Source organism: Microtus oregoni, unplaced genomic scaffold (assembly GCF_018167655.1).
Source record: "Microtus oregoni isolate MIOR12 unplaced genomic scaffold, Mior012 000064F_ref0000363, whole genome shotgun sequence".
Taxonomy (NCBI): domain Eukaryota; kingdom Metazoa; phylum Chordata; class Mammalia; order Rodentia; family Cricetidae; genus Microtus; species Microtus oregoni.
Genome location: NW_024543874.1, coordinates 7526024 through 7553118, shown reverse-complemented (window position 1 = coordinate 7553118; position 27095 = coordinate 7526024). Strand labels below are relative to the sequence as shown.

At 46.8% G+C, this 27095-nt stretch overlaps 1 protein-coding gene across 4 annotated transcripts in view; it reads right to left on the bottom strand.

Moving 5' to 3' along the window:
* Dpp6 (dipeptidyl peptidase like 6) overlaps positions 1–27095 on the bottom strand; it is an 866060-nt gene that overhangs the window by 108796 nt on the left and 730169 nt on the right. For all 4 annotated transcript variants that reach the window (XM_041640587.1, XM_041640589.1, XM_041640586.1 and 1 more), the window contains exon 8: positions 13439–13559. In XM_041640587.1, the coding sequence (XP_041496521.1) occupies positions 13439–13559 (121 nt within the window). The remainder of the gene's footprint in view (positions 1–13438; positions 13560–27095) is intronic.

Sequence of the window (27095 nt, the reverse complement as noted above, 5' to 3'; positions counted from 1 at the left end):
CTCCAGGGATGCATCTTGTTACCTGAATTTCTAACCCCTTACTTGGCTGAGATGCAGGAAACCTGCCGGGGTGGGGCACACAGTGGTGGACAGGGTGTCACATTTATTTTTTTATTTTTATTTTTATTTTTTTTTATTTTTTTTATTTTTTAATTTTTTTTTTTTGGTTTTTCAAGACAGGGTTTCTCTGTGGTTTTGGAGCCTGTCCTGGAACTAGCTCTTGTAGACCAGGCTGGTCTCGAACTCACAGAGATCCGCCTGCCTCTGCCTCCCGAGTGCTGAGGGTGTCACATTTAATGGATGCCCTGTGTTTGGGAAAGGGGGGGGGGTCAAAAGTATGGTTCGGAGTAGATCCATAGAGACAGGGTCCAGGTGAGTGGAGGCATGGTACTAGAACCCCATTCAGGGTGACACAGAGTCCCAGACCTTCGTGGAGCAACACCTACCAGAAATGATGTCTATTTAAAATTCTAACCCCTTTCAGGCTTGGTACCCACAGAGCTATCTGCTTTTCTTTTAATGAACTGATTGCCTGTGTATTTATTTCTTCAGAAAGAGAGGGTAGGTCCTTCCTGAAGGGAGCAGGTCAGCAGGTGACCTGTAGGACCCAGGAAGGCAGGACTCTGCACCTGGCTGCTCAGTACCTCTTCGGAAACCATGTACCTTGCGCATGGCCCAGGTCTACCATCTCAGAGTTCCCTTCTGTCTCCAGATCCTCCAGAGATATTCAGTAGAACTAGAGATGGCTGAACACTTTCTTCTAAAACCAAGAGGCATGAGCAAAGACCTCCATCACTATACAGTGTGTCCCTGACACTATTAGACAAGGAAAGCAGTAGGAATGGGAGCTTAGAGTCATAGAGTTCACCACAGTGAAGCGTCTACAATGAGAAAAAGAAAGAACAGCTAAAGAAGCAAAGGAAGAGTGAAGAGAATAATTAAGGCTAGAGTCCAGCTCATCAGCCTCCAGGCAGCAGATGTGTCTTGGGTAGATTTTAAATTTCACCATGCTACCCCAAGGTGCAGATGTGTCTGTCTTATTCCCGAAACCCATGCATAATTTAAAAGCCTTAAAACTATAAACATTGAACACACGTCATTTACCCAATGCTCTTGAGATTGAGTAATTAATTGTCAGCAAGGTTTCTTAAGCCGAAAGGGGACTTCATCCTGTGTGCCCTCAGATTTCTCTTCTTTCACAAATTCAAACAAACCATCTATTTAGGTTGAGTTAAAATGATCGGCAAGCTTTCTAAAACACTCGAAGTCTGTCTTGGCTTGCATCAAATGTAGGCACAGCCTTGATTTTCAGAACCGGAGGCTGGCAGTCACCCCATTCCTGTGCCACACAGCAGCTGCTGAGGCGGTGTCCTGCTTGTCTTTGCGGATGATGCCTATTTGTCTTTCTGGCAGTTGGAAGGATGATGCTTGCTATGTCCCACCCACTGTATTACAGTTGCAAAGGAAGACGCTCACACGAGGTGTGCGAGGCATTTACACATCTTCTCCCAGAAGAGTTAATGAAAGCTGAAGATCTGGCTTGCCCCCGGGCCATTATCCCCGACTCTTAACACAGAAAGAGGATTTGCAACAGGATACTATCAACCTTACCCCTCCTCATCCCCCAACGTCTTTCTGCTGTTTGTCTGGGTGTCCCAGTAGGGAATGAGCCATCTCCAACTTCAGGGCTCTACACTATTGGTGAACTGGGAGAGCAATGCAAGCCTCTTACCACGTCCCCCCATATTTTCTACCTTCAGAACAACATCTCAGCCGGCTAGTCCCTGGATTCCTGCAGACGTTGTACTCCGAGCCTGGCTCTCTCTAACTGTCCCATTGATTTTGAGATTCTGTAACTTTTCTCCAGTAACTCCATCTTCTGTCTGGGTCTCTAGATTGGGTGTCCATTGTTTTCATGAACGAACACTGGCCGTGGTGGATTCTTCAGTGAATGCTATCATTTGATTTAAAACACCCTCCCACTGGTTCATAGTTTGAACTCCTGGCTCCTATCTCATTGTGCTGTCTTAAAGACAGGCCCTTAGTAAGGTCCGCATGGAGGTGGTAGATTAATAGGGATGGGCCTTTGAAGGCTATCACCACATTCTGGTCCTGGCATAGCTCCCTCTGCTTGCTGGTGAAGCACAGTACATAGGTTCTTTGTCGAATGCTCTGACTGCCGTAAGATGGAGTTGCCCAGCCTTTCCCCATTATGATGGCTTCAAATCGCTATGAAAGCACAAACTAAATAAACCTTGCTTCTCCCAAGGCTTTCCTGTCAGGTGTATGGTCACAGCAATGTAAAAGCAACGGACACTGACAATTTAAAACTAGGGCGGCGGGGTTGCTGCTGTGACTAAATAGCACAGTGTGTTTCTTCAGCCTTTGCAGGTGACTCCCAGGAGGAGCTACAAAAAGTGTGGAGACACAGTCCAGAGGAGCTCTGGCACCCTGGAAGCATAGTCTACTGATTGCACAGGATGTTCAGAAGATCAGTGTCTGATGGAAACACAGACAGGAAAGACCACTGGAGAAGCTTCAGATGGAAAAAGGGGACCCGAGTGGGAGGCTATTTTTATTGTGTGATGGCAAAAACTCTGGTTATGCCTGACTGTATCCAGAAAGCTTGAGTGAGGCTGGATTTAAAAGTCACTGAGAAATTAATTTTTCAAGGGAAATTTCAAGGTAGAATAATATTTGGCATGATTATTACTGCTGCCTTTAGCAAGACACATAGTGATAATCCCAACAAAACATGGAGTAGAAGGATTTGAGAATGAACCAGGGAAAGAATGTGTTTAATGCAGACAAAGCAAGCATCAAGCGTAGACAAAATGGCAATGCATGTCTGTGCTGGCTAGTTATGTCAACTTCACACAAGGTAGAGTCCTAAGAGAAGAGGGAGTCTCAGTTGAGAAAATGCCTTGATATGATTGGGCTGTAGGCAAGCCTATAGGACATTTACTTATAGCAACTGATGGGGGAGAGCCCAACCCATTGTGGGTAGAACCATCTCTGGGTTGGTGGTCCTGGGGTTCTATAAGAAAGCAGGCTGAGAAAGCCACAGAGAGCAAACCAGTAAGTGACACTCCTCCATGGCCTCTGCATCCAAGTTACTGCCTTGCTTGAGTTCCTGTCCCGATTGCTTTTGATGATCAACGGTTAAAAGGATGTGTAAATTTGGTCATGGTGTTCCATCCCAGCAACACAACCCTAATGAAGACACTCACACCATTTGTGCTGGGATGGAAGAAAAGGGTGCTGAAGACAAGACTACATTTGTTGAGAGTTCCAGAGCATAAAAATGAAAGACTCATTTGGAAAGAGAGTGCTTCCAGGGTTTGGTCCAGTCTCTCTTTGCTATCTTCACAACTCTTCATTTGTAATGATAATTTTTAACCTTGGGCAGCCCACAGCTGAGAGACTGTTTTGAGTCCCAACACTGTTAAAAAGTGTTAAGACTTGTTAAGACTTGGTGCTCTTGAAGTTGGATTGGCTGCATTTCGTATTATGAGATGACCATGAACCGATGGGGGGCAGGGAGGAATCTTACTGCTTGACTGTGAAATTTCCCTGCATGTTCTTATTTGGAATGGTCTGTCCCTATTTTGAAGGCAGTACATCCTTTGGGGTGGGGCCTGGCTGGTAGAAGACCTGCATTTGGTCTCAGTCTGTTCTTTCTGGTCTGCCATGATATCAACAGCCACATGCCCAAATGATCCTTTCCCCTCTTGTTGCTCTGATCAGATATTTTGCAGAATGGTGTCTCAAGCTTGTTTATCTCCTTTTCTGAGCACCTGGTCCATGGTACTCGGGCACCCTGGGGGCATATGGCACATCCAGACAGTCAGTTATGAGCAGAAGTATCTTGCCATATTGAGCCCTAGCACCTACTATCCAGCCTGTATCTCCCTAGAGCATTCCCTTGTCCATAATGAGTCTGTGATGCCTGTGAAGGGGGAGGAGGAGAAGCCTGGGACCCTGCTTGTCCTTAGTGCCATTCTGATCTAGGGGGCTTGCGTGACAAAGAGTGACAAAAGTACTTAGTTTTTTAAAATTAAAATTTCTATCCTCATGTCCTTCTGTGAGTGTGTGTATGTGTGCATGTGTGTGCGTGTGTGTAGGTGTGTGTGTTTGTGTGTAGGTGTGTGTGCATATGTGTGCGTATGTGTGTATGTGTGCGTATGTGTGTATGTGTGTGTATGTGTGTGCATGCGTGTCTGTGTGTGTATGTGTGTGTGTGCATGTGTGTGTAGACCAGAAGAAGGTGATGGATCCCTTGGAGCTGTAGTTACAGGTGTTTGCGTCACTGACATGAGTGCTGGGATCTGAACGCCATTCTCATGATAGAGCTCTTAGCCCTGAATCACCTCTCCAGCTCCCGAACTTTGTCAACTTAAACTTCAACAGTGTGTGATCTGTTCCTGCTTGTTTTTGTCATTTCTGCTGAATATACCACTCCTCTAGCCTGACTCTGCTCGTACTTGTTCTAGGAGTCAGAGACAAGAATGCTCAGTTACAAGTTATCATGGTCTTTCAGCTCTGAGCTTCACAGAAAACTCCCAACTAGATTTCCAACTCCCCCCATGACTTTTAGGCCACACTGTTCATATTGCCTTTTTGTGTGATCTGTGAGCTAAGAATTGGTGTGTGTGTCTCTCTGTGTGTGTGTGTGTGTGTGTGTCTGTTTGTCTGTCTGTGTATGCAAGGTGTGTGGATAAGTGTATGTTCATATATGTGTATGTACACATGTACAGGTGTGTGTTCATTTGTGCATAAGTGTTTGTGGACATTTGAGATTAGCATCTGTTGTCTTTTTTGACTGTTCCCCTTACATGTTGAGACATGGCCTTTCTGTGAGCTGCAGCCTTCTGACCAGCTAGCTTGGCACAGGGTACCCCATCCTCTCCATATCTCTACTTCCAAGCACTGGAATCACAGGCAGCCTCCATACATGACTGGCATTTACACGGGTCCTCTGAGCCATCCCCCAACCGAACTCACTCCCTAGTGTTGGTTTTATGCTTTTTAATAGATGAAAACCAAGATGCTGATTTAATAATGTTGGAGAATTACATGGAAGCAAATTTCATTGTCCATAAATAAAGGTTGTTTTGGCACACTGCTGCATCGTTTGTTTTCTTGGGGTCTATGGCTGCTTGGTCCCTGGAAAACCAGAATTGAGCACCGACAAGTCATCACCTGCCAAACTCAAGCAATTTATTATCTGTCTGCCTCCAGAAACAGCTGGCTCACCCTGGACAGATGTTCCAAACTCCACTCTAGCTCCCTCACACTGTAATTCTTTGACGAAAGAATCAATAGCCGCAGACGGTCTTTAAGGAAAACTTGGATGAGGTGAGAACACAGTGTCACCGCGCAGTGTTCCTGTGATCTCGAGCAAAGAGTAGTGCATGAGAAAAAGAGTCGCTGTCACTGTCAGTTTTGGAGTTGCAGAAGTGAAAGGGTGGAAAGGCAAAAAGGGAGGTGATGTGGGGGAGGGGCCAGAGAGGGGGCATTGGCACAGGCCAGCTGAACAGTAGCGAGGACCCTGGCTGTCCTGGCTCTGGACATGACTGCTACATTTTACACCGTGTCCTGGTTTTGATTTCCTGTCTTTGTTCATTGCTCTTAGGCTGACCTGTGTGAAATCTAGACACATGAATCTGCCTGGCACCGGTTCAGAGAAAGCAGAGGAGCAAAGAACCACCATCTCACTCTGGTCGCTGCAGAAGGCGTCTCTCCTGAAAGGCTCTCACCTTTTCCTCTGTACCTCCGCAAGACACGGTCCCCAGGCCGTCAGAGCTGAGGCCAGTTGCTGGACGGAAATGGAGACTAGAGCAGAGCCAGGCAGGGAAAACAATTTTCCAGTTACATTGAATTCTAGCTGCAATAAGCCTTTGCTTAAACCATGGCTAATCCAATTTTCCTTTGCTCTGCTCTATGGCAGGCACCTCAGAGGGCTGAGAACTCGGCGAGTGCTGATTGCATTTAGATATTTCCATCGTTAATTTTCCTTCCACAGCATCCTCTAGACATCACAGGTAGAGCCAATGTGGTGTTCAAAATATTGAATTTCTACAATTGATCATAAGGAACTTTGGGCTCCAAAAGCCGGCAGCGGTCAGTGACCAAGAAACAGTTTATTTGGACAGGTCCAAACCAGGGGGAGAGTTCAAAACTAACTCCAGTCTCTTTGTAGCTACTGTAGGCATGGGAGAGGACGCCTATGGCCACATGGCCACATAGGCTCCGTCCCTCCACATTGCTTCCCAGAGAACTGCAGAAGGCCACGTTGGGGGGAAGGCACCAGGCACAGCTACTCAAGAGCCATAGTGAGCATGCCCCTACTACACCCACCTGGGCAACATCACTCTCGCAAACAGTTTCTGTTGATCTGATCCCATGTTCCAGGCACCTAACCTGCCCTGGAATAGTAAGGCTAAAGGTCAGCCCTGGAATGTCATCCACACCAAATCTGGCTTTAAGAAAATGAAGTAAATATCCTCCAGGCCACTTTCTCAGGTCCTGGCTACCTCAGACTTCTCCTGGCTTCAGGCTGTGTTCTGTAGACAGTTCCTCAAGTTCATGGCCTCTTGGCCCTTCCCCATCCTTTCAGATGAACTGGGGTGAGAGTTCCTAGCTCTATACACCAGCAGAGAGAGGCCATTCTCATGGCCCCAGGGCATCTGATTCTCTCCAGACATGACCATTGTATAAGAGAGTAATGTCTTTGAGCACCCATGCTAGCTTTGAGTCCTATAAACTGCTGTTTAACAATAGAGGAATGGATGGCTTGTTCCTCACTTAATAGGAACATTAAGGGACTTAAAGGCTTGCCATTAGAACACTCCCAGCAACAATTCTGTGTTGGCCCTCAGTCGCTCATGCACTTGATAAGGGTGAAAATGAGCCAACAGTACTTTATAAAGGGTAGCAACCAGCTCTGTAACCATGGTAACAAAGAACCTTTGTAAAAATTTGGATAATTACAACTCTCCGCTCAGACACTCCCACACTGGGAACATTTTGGATTACTAAGCCTTGTTGAGGGCTCATGGAACATTTCTCTATGGCGTCAGAACATTCTAGTAACACCTTCAATTTAGTTTATGGAGAACCAAGTTCAGTAACACTAAAAACTGCCGATTCTATCAAGTTGTCTTTTTCTTTCCATTAAACCATGATTCCATTATGCTACACGGCATTTCCTCACAGGACAAAAGCTAGACTCTGATCCCTCCAAACCCTGGAAAGTCACACAGAAGATGGTATGGGGGCACACAGCCAGTCCTGAGCTTGAGTTTTGTCTGGTAGGCTACTGGCAGGAGATCTTTCTGCTCAAGGGGTCGAGACTTCCAGTAGTCCCCATGCTTTCTGCTTCTCTCCTTCTGTCTCCAGCATTCTGAAGGGTTCAATATGTCTGAGGCTCTTTTTGAGAAACAAAAATCAATGCGCTGTCTTGCTGCCAATAACTGCAGACTGCAGGATGTGGATGTGTCTCACCTACTGCACCCTCGCCATTTCTCAGAACTAACCCTTCCAGGCAAGCGGGCCCCCTGCAAACATTCAGAGTCTGATTTCCCCCACCCACCCCCAGCCGGCTCTCAAGCAGGAGGCAGGAAATAAAACAGTTAAGTCACTGATTAGGCCAAGGCAATCTTCTAAGTTTATTCTCCTGTTATTAAAAAAGGACACAGTATCCCCAGGGCTCTCAAGTCCCCAGGTTCAGAAGTCTGAGCATCAGCATGTAGAACCATACAGGGAAGAAGGGTAAGCAGATTAAGCTGCCCCATCTCAGAGAGATTGATTTGAAATATTTGAGTCTCTGTTAACATATCTACATGATTTCTTGTAAATGCCTTGAAGAAAATAAAGAATCCTTTTAATGTATTTGCTAAAGCTAGGCTTAACTTGAATGGCAAAGCAATGATTTTTTTCAAAAAAATTTTTTCTCTTTGAGATACTGAGGAGGATGTTTTAGACCTCCTGGCTATGGATGCTATTAAGGAGATTAGTTACAGAGTGAGCCAAGGCTCTTGCAGCGAGACCCAAGGCCCTGTTCTGCGGGGCCCTCAGGAGCTTAGCTTGCACTGGCCTCCCATGAAGTTCAAGACAGACAGTTTCTAACCTGTGGCAGAATGGCCATCTGGGAAATCCGCCTGGATGCTTCTCTCTCTCTTTTTCTTCCTATCTTTTAAAAACATATCGCCTTAGTTGGCTCTAATTGTCAACTTGGCACAACTTAGAGTCATCTGATAAGGAAGCCTCAGCCAAGGACTTGCCAACATCAGATTGGGCTGTGGGCATGCCTGTGGGGCGTTACCTTGATTGTTAATTCACACAGAGGTGCCCAGCCCATTGTGGGAGGCATCATTCCCTAGGCGGGTGGTCCTGGGGCACATAAGAAAGCTATCGCAAGGCAGCAAGTGAGCTTGCAAGCAGTGTTCCTCCATGGATTCTGCTTCAAGTTCCCACTTGAGTTCTTGTCCTGACTTTCCTCAGCAATGGGCTGTGACCCGTGAGCACCAAACTTTTCTCTTCCCTTAGTTGCTTTTGCTCAGAGTTTTATCATAGCAAAAGAATGGCATCAGATACTATGTTCTTTCCTTCGTAATAAAACTTGAGCGATTACATTAAACAGTAGTTAATACAGCTATTGTTAATGTAACGGGTTTTTTTAAAGACATAAGTAAAGACTCTCTAGTGGATGTCCTTTGCCATGTTGTGCCAAATCCGTTTTGGTCACAACTCACATTGGGTCCCTCCAATGTGTTATTTGCGATTGTTGAGTTCATAGAGATGTAAGAGCTTTACAAGGTCAGGATGGACCTCACGTGTGGTTCTGTGACCGCCCCTACCCTCAGCACTGCTATTAATCACTTCCCAGCAAGATGGACAGCAAGCCCAATCCAGATTTGGAAGGCATCGCACATAGGCAAGAGACGGGCATGCACACTCATTTACCATGCAAAAAATCTGCGCTCAGTCATGCAACCAAAGAAATCTTAAAAATATGCCATGATGTTTAAGTATGCTTATGATTTGGGGCTGCTGTGCTGACTGTCCTCAACAGGCTGGATGTGCCTGGTAAGGCCTCTCACATGGCAAGCACTAACAGGGCTTGGTTTTCTGGTTGCTTCTCAGACAAAGGCTTTTTGGTTATATCCTGGAACACAGGACTTCGGGGTCCTCTCTCTTGATTGTATCTGGTATGTGAGATGACCTCTCTTGTGGGTTACTGGGCATACATGGGCCTGCACCCAGGGCAGAAATACAGCCCCCTCCAGATTAATCTGGAGAGCTTGGGTTGGAAAGCCATTTTTGAACGGAGCAAGCCTGGACCCCCAAGTCTATGCAAGTCTGCTCAGCATCCATTTCACTCCACCAGTCCTCTCAGGAACGGCCCAGGATGTCATGTGAAACTAAGTCTCAGAGTTGACTGCCCCGGGTCTGCGAGGGCAACTGGAAACTGGGTTCTTACGAGTGATCTGAACACTGAGTAGCACTGGGGCCCTAAGGAGATTGGCTGGAGAGTCCACCTTGCCTGCATGTGCAAGTTTCAGCTTGTCTGTCAGATGGAAATAGACGGCTGGGCTCTCCAGGAGAGAGTGCTGTGGGGAGGGGAGCTGACCAGAAAGGGGCCCAGGGAACTCTCGAATGATAGGCACGTGCAGCATTATGATTGGGGAGCATGGCACACCTGGCTGTGCTTGCAATCTGTTAACACCTGAGATTTCAGTGGGCTATGATGGGAAGTATCTCCCCTCCATACCATATGCTCCAATAAGGCATAAATCCAGATCTAAGAAATGTATAGGTCCAGGGGAACTGGTAACAGCCCCCATGAAGCTAGAGCATCCTTGATTCTCCCTAACCTACCTGGAAGTAGATCACCATATGTGGCCATGTGATCTTAGCCTCAGAGGCAAGATGCATTTGAGCTGTCCCTAGACTAATGCTGTCCTTAGACTAATAGCCCCTAGACTAAATAGCTTAAATGTTGTTTACATCTATATTTCTAAAGTAGCAGCTGGCCCTGGACTTGAGTCACATGGACCTCCCCCACCCTATCTGTGGCATAGTGCTGGGAAGTGTCACAGGCTGTGTGTACGTCAGACTCATATGTGGCAGTATGATACTTTCAGGCTATGGTATCAGGAGGTACAGGAATCCCTAGATGGAACCCTCATAGGTGCAATTAGCAGCTAAAAAACTAACAAGGACAAATGCTGGCATGTTCTGGGGTTAGGACATTTATTCATTGTTGGTAGGAATGCAAACTGGTACAGACATGATAAAAATCAGTTCTATACTAAAAAAAGGTTCATAAAAAGGCCGGAAATAGATCTGCCACATGATCCAGCTCTACCACTTTTGGATGTATGCCCAAAGGACTCTATGTCCTCCTATAGAGGTACCTGTTCACCCATGCTCATTGATGCTCTATTTGCAATATCCAGGAAATGGAAACTACCTAGATGTCTATCAGCTGATGAATGGATAATGAAAATGTGGTGCATTTACACAATAGGATATTTCTCAGCTATTAATAAAAAAGAAATTATGAAATTCACAGGCAAATAGATGGAGCTGGAAATAATCATTCAGACCTAGATAGACAGCATGGATTGTTTTTTTTTTTTTTGTATATGTGATATAACGGATATTACTGTTGACTCTTGAGGGATATGTGTTTCATTCGGAATGCTCACAGAGCTCAGGAAATTAGGAAGGGGCCATGGGGTGGACTTATAGGGAGGAGAGGTAGAATGCTGTTGCAATTTATAATAAAATAGTCCCATATTAGCTCAGAATGGAGTATCATAAAGGTCTATTTATTTAGGGGTAGACTCACAGAAGAAGTAGTGATTAGCAGTTCTCTGCATGAGTGGGGAACTGGAACCAAATTCAGTAGCCAAGGGGCTTGTGCATGCCCCTACATCTGCATTTATAGTACACAAGACCACAACTAAAGCGGGCCAGCATCCCAAAGGCCATTGGTTGGAGGAGTTCCCACAGCACCTCCCCTTTTTTGCCTAAATAAGAGTTCCAAGCCCAATTCAAAACTACATACAATAAGAACAAATATTAAGTATAAAAGTTAGAATTACAACTAACACGAACAACATCAAGCAAGAAACATATGCTAAATGTTTCAATAGTTATCCTATCCCAAGAAGTCTAAGTCTTATATTAGAAATGGTTTGACTAAGTCATGAGAGGAAAGTAACTACAACTACAACTATGTAGTCTTCAACCCCATCAAAGACCTTGGAAGGGAAATAATATTACCTGAGTAAACAGGAAGTGCAATCAAGCAACTTCCAAAAGGTGCAAGAAATGATAAAGACAACTGGCTACCTGGGGAATGACAAAAATTCTCATTTTCAACATTGGGGTAACCAACTTTGGCTAAGGCCTAGAGTAACTGACAGACAATTTTCAGAGGCAGGGAAATTAAAAAAACCATTTTACCCTGTCTTGGAAAGGTTTGGCAGTCTTTTTGCTTGTAACCTGCTTGTCCAGTCTAGACACAGTGCATTTTGTCAGTGCTCAAAAGCCAGTTTTGCCAAGAAGAAAACAAGCTCCAAGTGGAGTGTCTTCGGTGTCCAACATTTTCTTGGGAATAGATTGGTGCTGCCAGGAGCTTTTGTGTCTCATGTCAACAGAATCCTAAGTTATTTAAATGCCATATTCTACAGTTCTTTGAAGTTGTTGAAGATTATCTATTTATGCAGAATACAATTTCTATGCATCTAAAGAACCTAACTAACATGACTAAAAGTTTGATCATTATAGAAGACTATCTATTAATCTGATGATGTGGGATTCCCCTCTTTATGCTATGAATATGTTTTATTACCATTGGTTATTAAAGAAGATCTTTTGGCTAGTAGAGTGAAGCCAGGCAGAAAATGAACATAGATATAGGGAGAGAGTAGGTGGAGTCAGGGAGACGTCATGTAGCTGTCGAAGGAGACAGATGTAGGACTTTTATCAGTAAGTCAAAGCCTCGCGCTGATACACAGATTAATAGAAATGGGTCAATTTAAGATGTCAGAGCTAGCTAAAAATATGCCTAAATCATTGACAAAACAGTGTTGTAATTAATATAGTTTCTGTGTGATTATTCAGGTCTGAGTGGCTGGGAAACAAACAAGCAGTCTCCACCTACAGAATGCAGTGCTGGCAGAGGAAAGATAGTTTTCTTTAAGGGTGTAGCTCCTAGAAGGCCCACCACATTCCAGTGGAAGGCCACACATCCAATAATATTTGAGTAGCCCCAACTGGCCTTGATGGGAAAAACAAAAACAAAAAAACCCCAAAATTGGGTGGAAAAGGGAAAGGAAGGTGAACCTAGAAAAGTTACAGGAGGCAGATGAATATGATCAACCTCACTGTATGAAATTCTCTAAGAATAAAATACATTTTAATAAACTCTTAACTCCGCTTCCAAAAAAAGAAGAGGAGGTCTTTGAGGACATTGAAATGAGCCAGTGAGTGGAGGTTGGGGGTTTGCCAGACACACACTGTCCTCTGGTGCACCCCCAAGAACCTGGACCACAGATGCCAATGTCAAAAGAGCAATTTTTGTGGCCTTTGGTTACAGCAGCCCAAGGGGCGTGGGCTCTTCAGAAGGGTTTAATTTCCTTTTCCAATTTTGCTGTGAAGGGGAATACTGACTGTGAACTTGACAGGATTTAGGGGACAAGCTTTGGCCATACCCATGAAGGATCCTCTGATCAGGTTAACAGTGGTGGTAAGACTCACCCCAAATGTGGGTGGCATCGTTCCCTAGGATGAGGCCCTGAACCGAACGCAAGGGGAAGAAATCTAGAGCCAGCATCCTTCACCTTCTATGTCTTAACTGTGGATGCAATGTGACCGGACACCTCATGCTGCCGTCACCATGCTTACCCCCACCAAGGTGGACTGTCCCCTCAAACTGTGAGCCAACACAATTGCTCCTTAAGTAGCCTTTGCCAGGTGTTGTGTCACCAAGGCAACTAAAGCAGCTGACCTCACCCAGATGCAGACAGGCTTCTTAACTGTTGGAGAGCGTAGAGGAACACACACATTTACACCGGGAGCACTCAGACAGTTTCCCCATGAAGCACCTCTCCTTTCATAAAAGCACCAATGGGCTCAGTGAAGCTCCTTACACCTGGGACCCATGAGTCCCCTATCCCTGGCCACCTGTGAGTATCCACACCTGCCACCTGTAAGGGTCCACCTCTGCCACCTGTGATTCCCTGCACCTGCTACCCATGAATGCTGACTTCATGTTTGTTCCCTAAAGCTCAAAGGAAATTGAAGTTAAATTTATAACTAAAGTCCAAGAGAAAATAAGGCTGCTTCAGAAGCCAAATGCAGCCACTACCGCAGCCGCCCTGTGGGCAGGCACATTCTTGGCACCTCTGCGTGCAGGTCTTACCTTCATAGAGCCAGTCGCTGAGGCCGTTGTAGACCACACCTTCCTTCCCCGTGGAGACCACTCGGATAGCCTGCTTCCCAACGTGTGCGCAGTAGTAGATGTTGTTCTCAAAGATAAATATCTAAATTGGGAAGAAGAAACAACAGCAGAGTTAAGCAAGGAGTGGGCTTAGGTGTTCTTAAATTTGAAATCTCTGGGCTTTTGCTCCTCTGCTGTGTACATTTTATTGACAAAGGTGGTCATGGAAGCATTTGTGGTTGATTCCCCTGCAACATAATCCATATTTAGGGATTGATCAGACACTCAAACTCTGCAGTTTGCCCAATGTCACCATCGTTTGTCAATTTATGTTACGGCAATTATGTTATGATCAGACAATGTGTGACTTGATACTCCTGAGTACTGGAACAATGGCACTTTGAATTGGATTGATAGTTCAGCAATGTGGTTATTCCTGGTGATTAAACTGCAGGCTAAGGGATTGGACAGCTAGCCTTCCATCTCTCCAGCTTTCTCAGGGAGCAGGGTGGCGAGGGTCCAAGCCTGTCGTGTGTCTGGATGGCAGTAGGTGGGTACTGTCATGTGGCAATAGTATTCACTATGTTTTAAGGAGTTCAGATCTTGACAAGGGCTATCCCGAGGTGGAGATGTGGGGAATCTGGGAAGTCGTGGGCTGTTTGGCTCAGGCCAGGGCAGGCCAAGCTTCCTTACTAAAGGGGTGAGAAGCAGTTGCATTGGTTACTTAAAAATCCACAGTTCATTACCACCAAACACTTTTACACACCATCCTGTCCACCCACAGAATGTTTCCACCATCCTCAGCTGACACTCTGCCCATGAAGCACAGCTACCGACACCTCTCCACACACAGCCCCTGGCACCTAGCACTGAGCATCAACTCTCTGTGAGCTGTCCATTCGAGGCTGCTCACGTACCAGGCAGCGCCTGTCCTTCTGTGGCTGGTTTAGTTCCCTGAGCACAGTGTCCTCAAGGGTCATCTATGTTACATCATGTGCCAAAATGCCTAAAAAGAGGTTTTCAGCTCAACCCAAGCTCATGGGGTTCGAAGGGACTGAGGAGCTGGAAGGACAGATAAAAGCACAGAGAGGGACCGGATCTGGGGTTGGCAAGGCAGGTGGAGAAATAAGGACAAGATTATTGCGAGCAGAGGCTCAATGAAGAAGGGACATGGAGCCAGTTTCTGAGGATCTGCAGGAGGAGATGGGCAGCCACAGAGAGTTGCTGACTGATGTCTGGGAGGGGGTAGCACTGCTGAGGGTGGGTCCAGTGTCTGTGTGGTCAGAGAAGAGGGACAGGAGGGACAAGAGTGTGACCACACCGAGGGAGGAGACAGTACAGTGGGCTAGCAAACAGTAGCCATGGCACGAGGGAGCCAAGGTCTGAGCTGAAGGGTAGGGGCGAGGATTTCTGGCTATTCTCTTGGGCCTGAGAGTGATGGTGACACACTAGTAGAGTTGCATTGTGGCACAATGAGTCAGACCTAGGGTGCATCACTGACTTTCTAGGGGAGGGGGCAGAGTTGGTGCATGCAATGGTTCTCAGAATGCAACGCGACTGGGGAATTTTACAAAATTCCTGATGCTTAGACCATCAGTCCAGCCAGAGTCTCTGCAGTGGGATCCAGGCAGAAGTATTCTGAAGTACATCCTCGTGACTTTGATGTGCAGTCAAATTTAAGATTCAGTGGCCCAGGGACTGGCCCAGCTCCCAAGTCATCACACTGAGACAGCCTATGGGCAGAGCTACTGTCAGTTCTGCCCATGCGCCAAGCATCTGGACCTGGACTTCACGGTATGCAAACCACACCAGCTAGAGAGCAGATCAGGAAATAGGGCTAGTTTTTTTTGTTGTTTGATTTTGTTAAAAGAAATTCTAGGGGCTGGAGAGATGGCTCAGAGGTTAAGAGCACTGGCTGCTCTGCCAGAGGTCCTGAGTTCAATTCCCAGCAACCACATGGTGGCTCACAACCATCTGTAATGAGATCTGGTGCCCTCTTCTGGCCTGCAGGTATACATGTAGGCAGAACACTGTGTACTTAATAAATAAATATTTTTTAAAAAAAGAAATTCTAGAAAAAATATTGAGAGAAGGTGTTTTGCTTAATACAGAAAAGCAAAAACATGGACTCTCCTATTTTCTTTGTTTACAGTACTGGACAAACACAGACTCTTTCCCACTTTCTTTATTTATAGCACTGGAAACTGAACATAGGGTCTTGCCCGAGTTCTACCCCCCCAGTTTTCCTTTCACTTTTTTATTTTGAGGTTTCATTAAACTCTCCAGGCTGACCTCGAACTTGGGACCCTCCTGCCTCAGCTTTCTGAGTGGCTGGGCTGACGGGCCTGCCCCTCCAGTCCTGTGAATGTTTTATTTCGAAATCCAGCATGGTGGCTCTGGAAGCTTTTTTCGTTACTGGTTTTCGGTGTAGGCTTCCCGTTTTCTAACATGTTCACTTCAGCCTGAAGCAAGCTGGAAAGCTTCCAGAAGCAAGGGCACGTTCTAATTTAATGTACGCACCTGTTCTTACAGAGTTGCCTAGGACGAACCCCTTAAATCTGAGCTCCTTTTCTGCACTCAGCTGGCAGTGGCTTTTGAATCAAGTCAGGCTGCAGTCAACTAGTAGTTTGCATGACTAAAATCTGCAGTACTGGGTATTTCTGCTTCGGCTTTCCGGGGAACTGTGGAGAGGAGCACTCTGCGGAGCACTCTTCACATTCACCATTCTGCATTCTGGTGATGACGTCAGGTAGGGAGGTAAGACACGGTCTGTGCTGTTTGTGCATCGGTGATGCTGGGAGCAGGGACAGTGAGGTGCTGGGGTGTAGCTCTTGGCCCATTCCTGTTGGGATACAGGCCTGGCTTTTAACCATTAGGCACGCATCAGGCAGAGGGTTCAGGATCTTATTCTTCCAAGTGGATATGGCAGGGGCTGACAATGTTCCAGAAGAGGCTGCTGACATTAAGACCTAGTCATAGGTCCCTCAATCTCTCTGCCTAGCCCACATTAGCCTCCCTGCCTTGGTTTGCTATATTCCTCATATTCCCTGACGTGATAGAGGAGACAGCCTTCCATCCCCTGGTTCACCTCACAGATTCCAGACACAGTCGTCTTTATCAAAGGACCATTTTCCCTCATGCCCTTGGGTCCATTTCCTTTCACTAGAGAATACAGTTTACTATCTGGTAGTGAAGGTCCGTCATGACTACAATCTGTCCGTATGATTAGCTCCTTCTTCCCTGCAGGCCTGGCTGAGGTGTTAGATGTGATGACATGGGAGCCGGGGCTGTCTGTGGCCTGCGGCAGCTCAAACTCAAACTGGGAGTCCAGTTTCACATAGCCCAGGGCGCTCTGGGCTACGGCAGTGGACACCAAGTACCAGACACATGGTGATGGACCCTAAAGTCAGTTGTTGGCTTCTGTGCGTTTTTTTTCTTTTAGTAGATGTCTCCACTTGTGATACTTCTTCTGGAAATTTCTGGGTTGGAGGAAATAGACTGTTAAGGGCAGGTCCCAGAAGATGACCTCAACATGGGTTGAATGTTCAGCGCTGAGAACGGCACAGCACACAGCACACGCAGTAAGTCCAGGAGCACACCTCCTGCTCTTGTCAGTTGCCACGTGCTCGCTATGTCTGGGGTCATAGTGGGAAGGTCTGTGGGAAGGCGCCGTGTGAAGGGGGAGTTTCTATCGGGGCTAATCCACCTCTCCTTTTCATTGGCTGAGTCCTCCATAGGCAGCCATGTTAAACACTTGGTCCCCAGGTGGGGGGCTACCATGGGGGTATGATGGCTAATGCCAATTGTCAACTTGGTAGGGTCTACAATCACCATGGAAGACGTACCTCTGAGCATATCTGGGAGGGAGCCTCTGGTTAGGTTAACTGAGACAAGCGGATCCAGCCTAACTGGGGTGGTACCACGCTACAGGTGGGGCCCTCGGTGGAAACAAAAGGGAAAGGCAGCTGAGCACTAACACTCATCTCTGTCTGAATGCAAGGACCAGTCACCTCGTGCTCTTGGTGACATGCCTTCCCAACCATGATGCATAGTACTCTGGATGCAAGGACCAGTCACCTCGTGTTCTTGGTGACATGCTTTCCCAACCATGATGCACAGTACTCTCAAACCGTGAGAGGAAATGGACTCTTCCTTCCTGAAGGAGATCTGTCATAGCAACGAGAAAAAGAACGAATCTTGGGAGGTTCTGGAAACTCCAGCAGGTAGTTATTGTCTGGAAGGCAGGACATTGATCTTGTTCCTAATGTCCCCTTCCTTTCTCTCTGTGACCTGAAGAAGCTTCTCTATGTCACACTCTTCTCTCTGTGATCTCAAGCACTTGGGGCCAAGTGACTATGGATTTGGAGGAAGAACGTGTCAGCTTTTAACATGAAAATGAGAAAGACTTGATGACAGGAATGGATGTGCAGTGGTCATTCCAGGAGCCTGGAGGAGTCTTTAGGTGGGGAAAGAGAGAGAGGGGGGACATCAGGGTGCCTTGTGTCCCACAGAAGTTTGGATCACTTTCCTTTTATAATGGGAAGCAGAGGCCCAGGGGGACAATAGAACTGAATTAATACCTTTAAAAACAGCATCACAGTGGCCGGGGGTGATGGGAGACCTAGCAGAGTCAGGTAGGGCTATGAGAGATGAAGAACACACACACAAAGAACACGAGGAATGTGGAGTGTGTAGCCAGGAAGGTTCATGCTTGAGCAACTGCATAAGTCGTGTGGATAAGAGGGAGGGAGGGAGATGAAACAAGGAAGAGGCTTGGGGAAGGTCGGTAGATGTGAACTTTGCTAGACTGCAAGCGGGATGCCTCAGATCTCCCCCGCCGCCACCCCAGGCAGGAGGAGACACACTGGTTGATGCAGGGTTCAGAGCGGTCCTCCACAGAAGAAAGGAGAGAGTGTGCAGGCCTCTGAGAAACCAAGAGCGCCATAGGCAGGGAGAGGGGCTGCGGCCTTGTCCAGCGGGTAGGAAAGCAGCTCCTCCTAGCATCCATACTGCAGTTCTTCCTCCCTGGCAGGCTGTTATGTGAAGGGGACACTGCAGCCCCAAATTGTCTCATATGTGATTGAGATAGCCCACCAGAATTCGGCTTCCTCCACACCACGTTAGCAAGTGCCATGGTGATAAGGTTAGGAAAAAGGATGGGTACCCACGTCTCTTTCCTGAAAACCGTACTGAATTTACTCCAGGCATTGAGGTACAGCAGCTAAGCAAACAGCCCCTTACGAATGCTTGTAAGGCCCTCAAGCACTTCACACTCAGGGGGGCTACTGCCTCTCTTGGCAAAGTATCTAAAACTTTTACCTGTGTTTTAGTCTTAATAAAACGAATTGCTGCTTTAGTTTTGAATGTGCATTTTTCTCTGTTTCTTGAAGAAGGCACCGAGAACTGGAAAACAACCAGAGACTCCCAGTGACGGTCAGAAAGGGATCTCCAAAGCTGTCTTTCCTGGGCGCAGGTATTTGTGGTGGTCTGAATAAGAATGGCCCTATAGTCTCATAGATTTGAATGCTTGGTCATTAGAGAGTCGCACTACTTGATGGGGATCAGGAGATGTGGCCTTGTTGAAGGAAGTGAGTCACTGGCAGTGGACTTCGGGGTTGCATAAAGCCAAGCCAGGACCAGCGGCTCTCTCTTTGCCTGCTTCCTGCCTATCTAGGTGTGGAAACTCTCAGCTACCTCTCCAGCACCATGTCTGCCTGCACGCTGCCATGATCCCACCAGGATGATAATGGTCTGTACCTCTGAATGTAAGCCAGCCCCTATTAAATGCTTCCTTTTTATAAGAGTTGCTGTGGTCATGGCATCTTTTCACAGCAACAGAACACCGACTAAGACACTATTATTCCTCTTTCCATGGAAGAACGCTCTACCAGTATTAATCTAAATGATAATCTGAATCATCTGGGTTATGACTAATGGGGACTTCCTGTGTGTGTGTGAAAATGGACACCTTTAATATTTATAGAACCAACTCACAGAACACTATAGAAAAAGTGCAGCGGCATGCTCTCTGGTTACCAATACAGCTGGAAGAGAGGCACAGCTAAAGAGGTGGCTAATTACATGAGGAGCCAGGGATGAGATAATTACTATAATTGGGTGCAATTAGCTTTTAGTTGTGGAAAATCAAGGCCAAAAGGGAACCATATTGAATAGCTTTTGTTAAAACAAAAGGACGGTGGCACAGCAATGGATGGGCTGGTGGCAGCAAAGGACGCTGGGCTTGAAGTGGAACCTGGGTCATGGTCTCCAGCTGCCGGCTGCCTGGCTCTCGCAGGCCGCTTGCCCTTATTTCATCTGCTCTCCTTTGCCGCAGAAGAGGATTTGGGAGGGCTATTTCTAAGACAGTTCTTCCACCTGTGACCACACTGAATCTAAAATTCCCAAGACCATTTACAACCTGTGGAAGATTGATTAGTCAGTCTGTGGCCAGTTTAACTGAAGTGAGAGCTGTTCACCACAGATGGGAAGCAGATTAGTTACGGTGAACCCAACATCTCACACCGAAGATGGACGTAGCATCTCCCTGAGGCGATGAAAAGTCTCAGTGATCGCATTTCCTAAGCTTCCCCCAGTCACTGTTTTACACCACTTTCGAGTCTCAGGGTCACCTCCAGGTGGTGGTGAAGGTGCCAGCTGCCTCTCCTGGTCCATTCTGCTCTTTTTCTTGAGTTATTCCATCAGATACGACTTTACTGACATTTCTTCAGCTGAGGTCATGATATGTCATCTGAAACTATTTGGGCAGGCTTTTCTAATCTGTTGCCACTGCAATACACTGTCATCTAAAAGCTTACGATTGAGAACTATGTTGTAATCAAGTAACAAAACCACCCAGGACAGAATAAAATATAAACCCTGTGTTTTAATTATGCTTATGATTTTCTGTTGGGCTACATTCATAGCTGTCCTTGGAGGCATGTGGCAGGTGGGCCTTGGCTTTGCTACATGTTAGTGTGAAACCGACTGGAGGAAAAATTGTGGAAAAATCATCAGCCTTGGTCAGGTGATGATTATAAGTAGGTTATATGTTTCTCAAGATTGCTGAATAAATTTCCACGGGGGGCTGGGAACACTGCAGCAAACACCCGATGGCCGACTCATGCTGTTGGAACATCACACCCAAATAAAGTAGTGAAGGGTGTATGTCCACTGTAGGTGGCAGAGAGAAGCTGAGAGAGATCCCTGCAGTCACAACTGAGTAGTGCTGCCTCCCATGCCTACAGCTGCTGCCAGCACCCATGACTGCCTCTTGAAGGCCTTGGTCTCTGTTCAAACTACAAAGGCCCCTTCTAGTCCCGGGAGCAGTTTCAGTAACAGGCCATGGGAGGGCAAGTTAGAATCACCAGTGATGGGTCAGAGATTGAAAAACGCTCTCTTCTGGGTAGAACTTGACCTCCAGCTAATATTCTGTTCCTGTTGTCTGGAAACCTGGCAAAGGGAAACTATGAAGTCTGCTGGTAGACAGTATGGTATGGGAAAAGTACATCTGGACGAGAGGAGTGGTGGGTGCTGGCAGAAGCCGTAGGCATGGGATGCAGCCATAGGCATGGGGGGCAGCTGTGAATGCACCCACTCTGATCACAGGGAACTTTCTCACTTGGCATGAGCCTGGGGAGGTCTCCATTATGGTAGTTTGTAACTACCTAGAATCCAGACCTCTAGCTTCCAAGGAAGAAGGCAGGGCCGTGTTCACACTCACAAGGGTTCTCTTGTCTTTCAAGAGGAACATGGGGGCAGATCTCTTGGAGCTGGAGTTACAGGTGGCTATGAGCTGCCTGACATGGGAGCTGGGAACCTGCCATAGTTCAGGTTTTTACTGCTGTGATGAAACACTGTGGCCAAAAACCAACTTGGGAAAGAAAGGGTTATTTTGCTCACACTTTCACTGGCCATAGTTCCACATCCAAATAAGTCAGGACAGGAGCTCAAGCAGGGCAGGAACCCAAAGGTCTGATGCAGAGGCCATGGAGGGGTACTGCTTACTGGCTTTCTCCTCATAGCTTGCTCAGTCTGCTTTCTTATAGAACCCAGGGTCACCTGCCTAGGGATGACACCACCTACAGTGAGTTAGGTCTTCCCACGTCAATCTTCAATCAAGAAAATACATCATAGGTTTGCTCACAGGCCAGTCTGGTGGGATCATTTTCTCAAGTGAGGTTTCTTCTTCCATAATGACTCCAGCTTGTGTCAAACCAGCCAGCACAGAACCGAACGGGTCCACCACAGGACATGCTCTTAACAGCTGAGCTATCATCTCTCCAGACCCCGTGTGGTGTCTTAATTAATTGTCCCTTGGTTCTTTGATGCCTATTCTGTTTTTTATTGCAATAGAAATACTGTGTGCATTATGAAAAATACTGTCAGCAACTTACCTTCCTGAGACAAGTTTCTATAAATGGACATCACGAGCCCTGCTCATTGTGCTACAACGTATGGTTAAAGGACATAGACAAGCAGATCAAAGAATTGCACAGAGACCTAAAAGTACCAGTGTGTTTGTGATGATGGAGAGAAATTGTTCTGCACGGTGATTATTTTGATTATCAATGTATCAAAGTCAGAACCCAAACAATGCTGAATACCAGTCCAAAGGCGGAATTCTCTCCCACAGAGGCCGGACTGGCAGACACATAGGGAAGCAGCCAGCAGATCCTATCAGGAGATGTTTCTAGCATTAGTTAGACGAAGAAAGAGCACTCAGGGAGGGGTGGACATGTTCAGCTAAACACAAACTCACTTTGAGGCAGAAGGGTTGGGGCTGGCACTCTGTTGTGCAACACAGCAGCTATGACTGGCAGTAATTTGCAGTCTGTCTCAAAACACCTAAGGAGACGATTTGGAATAGTCTCAACATAAAGTCAGAAATGCTAATTACCCTGACTAGGTTACCACATACTGTATAGGTGTATGGAAATACCACGGTGCACCTCACATATGTACAGTTATTACATATCAGTTACAATGATCACGAATAAGACCAGAGAAATGGCTCAGAGGGCAAAGACCCTTGCTGCCAAGCTCAGCAACCTGAATCCCATTCCTGGAATCCACATGTTGGAAGGAGAGAACTGAATCTCACAAACTGTCCTCTGATCTCCACACACTTGCCACGGCACATGCACATGAGCACATGAACATGTGCGTACACACACACACACACACACACACACGTGTAAAATAACATTACCATAGAGAAGATCAGGAAGTAAAGATTCCTGGAAGTAAAGTGTAATTGCTGCTCCACAGCCACTTCCCTCAAAACTCACGAACTCAGTTGCCTAAGCATGGAGGGAGATGACCCAGAGATTTACATATATGTGCCTGCCTGCTTTCTCAGGCACTCAGGAGAACAGAAGGCTCAGCGGCCCGAGAACTTAAGAGGGCGAGGACATACAGATTTACATGCACACATTCACACATACTTCTCATGGAAGTTTCCCCAAATGGTTGGAAATCATTTCCTGGGTAAAGAGCTCAATTTCTTCAACTGACTCTTCGATATACAGACAATATAAACATTATTTCTTTTCTCTGTTCTTTAACCATTTCACTGTCCAGGGAGGTGCAGTGACCTTCTACTATCAATCTGTCATTTGGTGGGGACAGCCAGTATTCTTGGGCATGACAGCTTTGAAGACTTGGCAAGTCTTAACCCTTCTATATTAATAGAGTCATCCCCAAGAATACCTCTTAGGTCATGTGCTATGGTTGAGAAGCTAGACGAGTTTTGCAATGACTCAAATTCCCCATCTAGTCTTAGAATCAATAATAATGTTATTAGTTCATAACACACATGTTATTCTTTGGTATTTTATTGCTTCGTATTTTAATGATAACCAGTTTATTTCACATTCTTCCATTACCCTGTCAGCCTGAAATCCAGTATGTCTGGTTCTTTCTTTTAGGTCCTGCGCAGGCAGTTGCAGGATGTGGCATCACCCCACTGAATTGCTGCCATTTGATTCCCCCCTTCACAAAACATGGATGATCACACCTGCTGAACCTCTAAGGCTGAAAGGCGATAATCTGCAGGACAAATCCTATGAACATATCTAAAGGTAACATGTTATTATCGTAATCAATATCATGGGTCAGGCTCATCCTCCCCACTGGTGACATCGTTCTCTCCATAGCACCCTTGTCTTCCTCCTGCTCTGACACGTCCTCCTGCTCTGACACGTCCTCCTGCTCTGACACGTCCTCCTCTGCCCTTTCCTACAAAATTCAGAGCCACGTATCCTTTTCCATCTCTATTCCAAGAGTTATGACAGGATTAAACTTGAAAGGCAGAACTCAGGGGAGAGAGAGAGAAGGGTTTCAGATAGACTGACCACGCATCTTTCCAGAGAGTACTGGCCATTGCTCTTTCCCAGTGCCCACCAGAACCAAGACAGAGAGTCCAGAAGTCATGGAGGAGATCTGCCCACTGGTATGATTCTCAATAGAGAAGGCAAAGTCTTTTCCAAGACAGGTGCTGAGAAAGATCTCAGGATGTTCCATGACTGATCAACTCACATTTTACACGGAGAATTGTAATTTATTACTTTTCAAATTCTAAGGGGGAAAATCTCCCCAAACAGCTTACCCAGTGCTGATGGTAGAGGTATTTGGTTTGGCAAAGGAGTGAGGGAACATCATAGCTAAGTACATAGATGTAACACTCCTAATGCTTCCAGGGGCAGACCAGTGATCCCAGCCAAGGTAGCCATGTGCACCAGGCCTTCATAATCGTGTGTGGTTCATAAACTCCCTCCCTCACAGTGGCTCTGTGAAACACAGGTATTGACCATAGGATGGCCTGGACAGGCTTCCCAGGGTTTAGCAGGTGTCAGCAACTGCTAGGAGGAGCCTCCAGGTGTCTTAAGGACAGGTAAGAGGACATGCTGTCCACTTCATCTGTAGGGTTGGCAGGTCCATTTGGACAGTCATACCTGAGCTGAGATCAGAAGGTGGACAGGGCATGGCTAGGATATGAGCATCCCAGGAGAGAGGGCTGCACTTGCTGAGGTCCTGGGTCAGTCAGAGCAACTCATCAGAGGAACGAAGAGGGCTGGGATGGCTGGATCAAGGCCGAGGGTATGGGCAGGGGGCTAAGGAAGAGGCAAGGGTGGCTAATGAGATTTAGAGACACCCTAATAATTATGTTCCTTTATCTGAGAACAGTGGGGACCCCTGAAGGGCTGGCCATGCTCTTACAGTGGCTGACTGTTCTAAAGGAGGAAATGAAAGCTGCTTTCCCCACCATACACAGTGTATGGAAGAGCAGAGGGGATAAGGGAGATAAGAGGGCTTGAATGAGGGATGACCATCGCCATGACCGTGCCCATGAGGATGCAGTGAGCCAGGTAGCTCAGCAAGTAGTTCGGCATGTAGAATCCCTATGGCTTGATGCTGTTCTAGACATGGGTAAGGAAATAATACTCATTGAGGAGTCTAGGAGAGCACAGGGGTCTACTCCATAAATCACCAGGGGCAGGCAGGCCAGGTGTGGAAATCACAAGGACACTTCAGACACACCAAGTGCGGCCCTTGAGTGGATACAGAAAATGGTTTCCATCTGGCTATGGTCATGTAACTGTGCCTGGTAGCTCTTCAGCCTCAGCCAAAGCTGGGCTATGTGTGAAGGTGGCTTTGGTATCTTTAGCTGTTCACCAGTCCCTCTGTGTTGTTAGCCAGCATTGTCACCCACACCTGAGACTGCACTGTCCCAGGTAGCACCAGACAGTCTTCCATCCCACTCGGGGACAGCATTCCAGGCTCGGCCTCATGGTCTTCACATAGTATGTCTAGTTCTTTACCCCTGGAGCTTGTCACTGTTTTAGCGACTGGTCTCCTGTGCCACCAGGAAAGTAGTGGCAACAAATAAGTCCCCTGGAAAGATCAACATTCTCTCCTATGGGCCGACATTTTCCTTAGTATGATTCAGGACCAAGGTATCTAGAGATGTACAGTGCCCTGCTAGAGTGCTGGGAGGCATGGAAAACTTACACAGGAAGTGCTCCCAGGAGACTTCCTAGACCCTGAGCTCCTCATGCAGGAAGACACTCACTTGGCCTGCATTGAGAGTAGCTATGTTGCTGGACTTCTCATTCAGTTACAGTTGCTGGACCAGTGAGTTTATCTACCAGCAAAAGGACTGTGGCATGTACCTGAGGCATGGCTCTGTAGACATATGCTAAGCTTTATTGATAAGTAGGGCTAGCCATTGTTTCTCCCCTCTGTGGCTTGGAGTGGGAGGCTGTCTGCATACTGCCATCCTCTTCCCTGGGCACTGGAAAGGTCTGTAGTTCAGGTACATGTGTTGCAAGGATTCTATTTCTGCAATAATAGCGATGGGAACTTCGTGCTGGACTCTTGATTTCCTGAATGGTTCAGGTTCTCAGCCTTAGAGAGAGTCCAGGCTGCCTACTCCCTCCACCTCCCGGGTCCAAGAGCTGTAATGATTGCCCCTGGGTCTAAGAGCTGGAATGATAACAGCTCTGGAGAGCGGGTGGGGCTGAACATATCTTTTCTGGCTATACAGCGTGGACTGAGCAGCCAGGACTCTAGCCAGAGAGGGCTGCAGGAGAGGGACAGCAGAATGGATAGAGGGGTGAAGAAGAGACAGTACCCAGCATGACCAGAAGAGAATGAATAAACTCGCCAGAATACCATGAGTTCTTGGATTCAGCTATGCTCGGTACTAAATATAATTGCTCACCACATATATGGGGACATGCCCTTCTTCGTTGGTTCCAGTTCCAGGCAGGCTCCTATCTTTTATAGTTGAAATATCTAACAAACATGTGAGTCCTGATCAACTGCCAGGCCTCTATCTCTACCCATCCCCTTTCCGCTCCCTGGCTCCAGTCATGGCAGGGACCACAGAGGGCATAGATCTACATCCTGGAGGCGGTCCTCATCTGCTTCAGGCAATCTTTCCTGTGCTTGAATGCAGAGATATGTGTGGTTATGGCAGACCGTGCATGCTGACTCATAGGCTATTGATACTGTGATTTGCCGAGATGGAGCTCCTGTGTTGGCCACAGAACTTGAGATTTTATTGTTTTGGCTACTGAGGGAGACTCTGCTACCACGTGGTGATCCATAAGCCTTTCACAGTGAGTGGCTGCAGAGATGAAGACAAATCTAGCTAGGCAGCAATAGAAAAGTGAATGTCTTGCAGGTAAAGCCATGGAGTGTGCTAAATTACAGACCACAGCAGCAGTTCCTGCACATCCTGCCACCTCAGTGCCACTAGATGGTACTTCAGCCTACATACTGATCACAAGGATCCAAGAAGGATGGGGAAGTCCAGGCTATGGGCAACACTCAAAGCCAGAGCACGGGAGAAGGCCAAGCTATGACTGCCTCTTTGACGCTGGTGTATAGACAGTCTCAAGGGGATCAAAGGCGATGACCTCATAAGGGAAACACTAGCACACAGTTGACAGAGCCCACTCTGTTTGTGTGGTAAGACAAAGCAAACAGCAAGGTGTTGATGGGACAGCGAGAGCTTTGTAGGGACATCATAGCTGAGCCTTGAAAAGGCTCTCATTTGAGTATGCTGGGGACAGCACTTGCCTGCTCTGGGGAAACCATGCACTTCTCCTTCATGGGGTGGAAATCCTTTGGTATC